Source organism: Asparagus officinalis, chromosome 3 (assembly GCF_001876935.1).
Source record: "Asparagus officinalis chromosome 3, Aspof.V1, whole genome shotgun sequence".
NCBI lineage: Eukaryota > Viridiplantae > Streptophyta > Magnoliopsida > Asparagales > Asparagaceae > Asparagus > Asparagus officinalis.
The window spans coordinates 14,440,124-14,446,419 of NC_033796.1; the positions used below are offsets into that span (position 1 = coordinate 14,440,124).

Below are 6,296 nucleotides of genomic sequence, written 5' to 3' on the forward strand. Positions count from 1 at the left end.
CTACATCGAGATTTTGCAGCAAACCCCGCATGTTCAATACAACTGTACGTTAATATATATGTAAAGAATATCGTTCAACAGAGGGGAAAATATCTATACCATATTGCCGTTTTTTAATACGAGCTGGGTAAGAAGAAAATTTTCTATATAAAATCACATTGTTATAACTCAATTATAAAATCGATTGGAAGTTTAAAAAAAAAACCCTCAACACTATCAATATTTTAACACAACACCTCTGTCTGTCCCACTGAATATTCAATCGGAATAAAAATCCTCATACTATCTTGAATACTAATGAAATAAGCATAAACAAACGGACTCTTACAGCTTCTTGTAAGCTCGGAGAGCAAGTCTCGTTGTCCTTGTTATTCGAAGGGAGTCGAAACTCGTGCATCATCCAATCAGTCTTCGTCCCTTTTCCCGCGCTTCCTCTGTAATATACCAAAGACTTCTTGAGCCCAATGCAGTCATCGGAGCCGGAGGCTGAGTGTATGGGCCTGTCGATGCCCGTGGCCTTCCAGAATCCGGAGCCGGTGACTCTGTTGGGTCTTATGCTGTTTCTGTACTTCCTTCCCCTCAAACAAAAGAAATACCATTCTTTTTCTCCATTGACGGTGCTGACCTCTGTTTGATCATTACATATGCAATGGTATTTAAATTACTTCTGTCAGATATGAGGTATTCAAATTTGAAAACACATGAAAATTTTTAAATTTTTTTTTTCAATTTATTAATGTATGAATGTTGATGAGTAAATTAACCAGGGATCATATACAGTTCGGGGTGCTGACTCGTGGGCAGCTGGCGTGGAATACATTGAACTATTGTAGTTCAGAGCAATAAATGCAATACATCAGGGACACGACCCATTTTACTAAATTTTGATATGTATATATATAGTAGGTTGCTTATTAGTTTTGTTAAGTTTTAGTTTAATGGAACACAAGCTGAAGAGATTTGTCCACTGAATCCCTACCATGCACAATACTAGCTTGCATGGGTGCAAAACTCAAGGTGGTCAGTACCCTTTGCAAAGACATGAAACCCGTTTGAGAGAAGAAATCATCATAATCAATTCCTAAAGTATTAAACATACCTTAATTATAATATCAAAATTAAGAATTGTGCACTAATTAAGTAGTACCGAAGGCACAACTCACTTGGAAGATCCCACGGGTCATATTTGTAAATATCAATCTGCTTGATGATCTCTATTGTCATGGGCCTGTTGTCCACCTTCCGCCGGAGATAAAACCCGACGAGCTCTTCGTCGGTCGGATGAAACCGGAACCCCGGAAGCACCTCCTCCTCATCCTCCACCACCAATTCCACCTCCACCTTCCCTTCACTCTTCTTCTCCAAACTAGCAATTTTCTTCTCCATAGTATCTCCTTTCAGTGCTCTAGATAATTTTGTTCGTGTGTAGATAAGTTGCTACATGTAGGAGAGGTCTTAGGCTGAGTCTCTTGGCTTTATATAAGTGTGAAGTGGTTCGTGTCGTGGTCATCAAAGGTGGTTTGTTTTGGTCCAAGTCTTAAATTTTGATCGCTCTCTCTTTCTATCTCATCATAAATCTTTACCAAAGACTTGTTCCAACTTAGGGGAAAGAAATAGCGAAGTTGTGGCACGCTAGAAACACGTGATGTCGGATGCTTTGAAATGTGGGAGCGCATGGCACTGACAAGTCATCACAGTGGGAGGATCAAGTTTGACTAAATTAGGACGATGCTAGCCGTCGGATCTTTTTGCTCACCCAACCGGTTTTAGCAATCTTAAGGAACACGTGTCCAGAGGTTGGGGCTTAGCAAAGAGGTTGAATCTTCCGCTCTTTCCTTTCTAAGAGGTGGCAAGCTTTCTCATTTTGGTTCACTAGAAGAGTTTGGTCTCTCTAGCCGCTTAATTTGAGGGCCACAAGCTTAAGCCTTTTTGGGTTTCATACTTTCATAGTAGAAATGATACTACATTCGGAATGATTTATATTGTTTTTTCTTTGGACTATTTGTTTTGTCGTAACGGCAAATGCAACAAATGTTGCATATAGAACTTTTTGCAAGAAATTTGTTGAAATATTCATATATGAGTATAGTCTCATATTAGAAAGGGTGATATAAAGTGATGAGTTTAAAAAGGTGTTGAGAATAATACTTAATAGCCTAATCTCCGGGGTTAAAATTGATTCCTATCCTTTATTTAAGGCTCATTAACTCTAAATCGGGCTCAATTTCTTCCTAACAAAATTGAATTTGGATCCTCTCCACTACAAAAGAGTAGTGAAGAGACCACTACTTTAAATCTTAAACGTTGATTATTTAATGGGTGATTATGATACATTCTAAATCTATGGTTGTAATTAAATAGTTGTCCCTTAACTACATATTTGATAGTGGAGAGGATTCGAATCCAAAGACATTAACCTCAAATTTGCCATTTGAATTTCTTCATTTTTATTGTAGAATGAATTTTATTTCCAGATCAAAATTAGTTTTCTGATAGTCGTAAAAAAAAGTTTCCAATACGAATGAAGTATTTTTTTTGTCAAAATTTGTATATCAATCTATATTTTCTGATTTGCTTCAACTAACTTGATGATGTGATATTCACTTTAATTTTTCAGTTAATAAAAGAGTTTGTGATATTTGTTGCAATCAAATTGGCTACAACAATTGCTGCAACTTTTTGCTATAAAATATAAATCCAAATGTCTTTCGAAGTACTATTTCTTTCAGAACCAATCACATGTGACCAGCCGATCTGAGCCCTACGTGGGATTAACAGGGGGCAAAATAGGGTAAAATTGATATTTTGCGCCCAAGTGTATGGCTAATTAGACCGACCGCATGCGAGCGGTCGGTTCTGAGATGATGTGCAATCTACCTGTTTCTAACTCAACCTGTTGTATTCTAACAATTCACATTGTTTGACAATGTCCAACTACATGCTACACAGTTACAATCCTATTTTTAGGTATCATGGACTAGGTGTTTGTCATCTAGCTAGAACATATTGTGCGCGGAAGCCACCAATCGTTGTGCTTCGAGGAATCAAACACAAACGTCGAGAGAAAAAGCCAAACAATACAAAATAACGACACAAATACAAACAACTAATTTTTTACGTGGTTCGGCAAGTTACCTACGTCCACGGGACAAGAAGGGGATGAGTTTTCATTAATAGAGAATGAGAGTACAAACTGGGATTACAAATCACTCAAAACAAACCAACTAATCTCACCAACAAACTATCAATCTCTCAAACAATAACACTAACCAATAGCCCAGGAAGATCTCTTTTTTCTGTGCTCCAATAACCCTAAAAACAATCCCAAAGAAACCCTAAAACGTGTGTTGGTATTTATACCAAACACAAATTCCAAACAGAATAGGAAACCAAAACAGACTCGAACCCGACTCACGGTTGACCGCACTTGACGCCGTGGTCGACCAAACAGAATGATAGAAACCACGTAAATCAATTACAGGGTCTGCGATCGACCCACTTGACGCCGGGGTCGACCGACCAGAAATCAAAAATCACCCTGTAGTCGTGCCCATTTGCGGTCGGCTGTGCCAAAGCTCGCGGTCGACCGGAAAGCACCCAAATGCATGTTTGTATTAAATTTCCTGATCTTCTTTAATGTTTTCGCCGTTTCTATAATTCTCCACATCGGCAAAGTTTTCCCAAAACTGAGCTGACACCAACCAAACCAAATGTCCCGCTTATTACGTCCAGTACGAAGTGAAACAAATTCACGACAACAGACTCAATCCACAACAAGTCGAGAACCCAAATGAGAATGCGAACAAACTCCAAATGTCAGTATCAATTCACCAAACCGGCTGCATCATAAATGACTGCCTATGTATCCTCTTGTCTAAGAAATCAAGCATTCACGTAGTTTACCCAAATTGCCTCCAAAGGCCCTCAATCTAATAGAAGAGTTCTCAACTCTTCACTAACAAATCTGCGACTGATAGCTTTGCCAATGGCTCCAAAGTGAAACAAACCAAACACCTCCACCTGATGTGAACCAATGGCCATATCTAAATCCAAACTATGTCCATCAGCTGCACTCGAATCAACCAACTCGTCATCTACATCCACATCAATATGATCCCCAAACTATGTCACCTCATCTGGAATCCTAAATAATACATAATGATCTAGAGTACGTGGAGTAATCTCCACCCAATGTGGAGTAGCATCACCCTCCACCCGCTACGATATCCCAACGACCTAATCAACACTCTCCACCCGCCGAGAGTCAAAAGTGACATACCTGCTTAGAAAAAATCAAAGTCTCCCAACTGATAACCAAACGAGCATCTGAATCCCAAATGTGTAATCAGATCGAATCTCACATCCTTGATATGATCATACGTTTGGCAAGCAAACATCCGACGCAACCCAAAATCTGTAGCAGCTCCACCAGATCTAAAATCTCCAAATGCAGCAGTCTGCAACCTATGACTAAGATGACCCAAATATGTCAAAGCCCGAACACCAAAACCAATGCTCGACATCAAACGTCGATCCTCCTCCAGTAAGGAACAATCCATCAAAACTGTCATCTCATCTCGTCGCCCTAATGTTTACTCTCTAATGAAGTGTCTCAAACTGCCATGAGCTAGGCACAAATACAGAAAAGGATCCCTACCAAAATCAGAACGACGAGTTATCTTTCTGCCAATACACTTCCTCTATCCGTCGTTGACTTCTAAGACTTCACACTAACGGGACTTGGTTGCAACCCACCAATGCCTAGAACAGTCCCCAACTACAGAAACCAAATACCGATTACCTCCCAATGATGCCTCCTTGAAATGCCCCCAAATGCCTGAATGATCACCACCTAAAAGACCCTTTGATCGATGGATAGAAGTACTAAACTCTACCTCGGTCTTCTTGCTCATACCAAAATACTCACTGAACTTCAAACTGCAGGTCAAAGTACCTCTCCTTAAACCAAAATTATTCGTGCCATTAAACTTCTCCACATCTATCTTCATAGAGTGAATACTCAAACTTTGGACAGTCTTCATGCTAGAAGTATCCTCCATAACTCCTTCTTTATCGGCCATCTTTCTCAAAACACCAACAAACCAATGCGGAACAAACTGAAAGAAAATAGATCCAAACTACGAGAAAGGTAGATTTTTATCTCCAACTGAAGCCCTAATAAGAGCAACCTCATCTTTATCACCAACTGAAACGCTAGACGAGCTTCCAAAACGATCTACTCCTCCACCAATCTCCAAGCATAGTCAAATTAAGCTCTGATACCACTTGTTGTGCGCGTAAGCCACCAATCGTTATGCTTTGAGGAACCAAACACAAACGCCGAGAGAGAAATGATGCAAAATAACACCACAAACACAAACAATAAATTTTTACATGGTTCGGTAAGTTTCCTATATCCACGAGGCAAGAAGGGGATGCGTTTTCACTAATAGAGAAGGAGAGTACAAACTAAGATTACAAATCACTCAAAACAAACCAACTAATCTCACCAACAAACTCTCAATCTCTCAAACAATAACCCTAACCAATAGCTTAGGAAGATCTCTCTTTTCTATGCTCCAATAACCCCAAAAACAATCCCAAAGAAACCCTAAAATATTGTTGGTATTTATATCAAATATAAATCTCAAACAGAATAGGAAACCAAAACAGACCCGAACCCGACTCACGGTCGACTGCACTTGACACCGCGGTCGACCTGACAGAACGACAAAAACCACGTAAATCGATTACAGGGTCCGCGGTCGACCGCACTTGATGCCGCAGTCGGCCGGCTAGAAATCCAAAAATCACCCTGTAGTCGTGTACGTTTGTGGTCGACCGCGCCAAAACTCGCGGTCGACCGGCAAGCACCCAAATACTTGTCTGCATCAAATTTCTTGATCTTCACATGCAATATTTGTCAAAACGCATATCATAATCTAAGTGCAGATCAAGTTATTTGTACTTGGATACATTATTTCGAGCCCTACTTGTCTTTAGTAACTAAGAAAGGTTATTCTTGGATTAAAAAAAAGTTACATACATGGTATTGAATAGTTTTGAATCATTCGTGTTTGAAAGAAAACTAAATTTCAAGGAGTATACATAAATAAATTTTGAAGAATCATGTGTAGAAAACCATAAAACCTTTTCTTTTAATTCGTAAGCATAAGTTAGCATTGACAATGAAAAATCTTCTAGAGATATATATAGTTTTTTCCTCTTTACTATGGTTTTCATTACTTAATTTGTTCATTCATATATATACTATCAACTCAATCCTATTACCCTTA

General features: G+C 39.2%; 1 protein-coding gene across 1 annotated transcript in view; it reads right to left on the minus strand.

Annotated features, from left to right (window-relative positions):
• LOC109834663 (transcription factor JUNGBRUNNEN 1-like) overlaps positions 1-1,386 on the minus strand; it is a 2,147-nt gene extending 761 nt beyond the window's left edge. Inside the window, exons 1-2 of the mRNA XM_020402693.1 lie at positions 1,164-1,386; positions 329-627 (exon numbers count right to left, since the gene is read on the minus strand). Coding sequence (XP_020258282.1) covers positions 329-627; positions 1,164-1,386 — 522 coding nt within the window. The remainder of the gene's footprint in view (positions 1-328; positions 628-1,163) is intronic.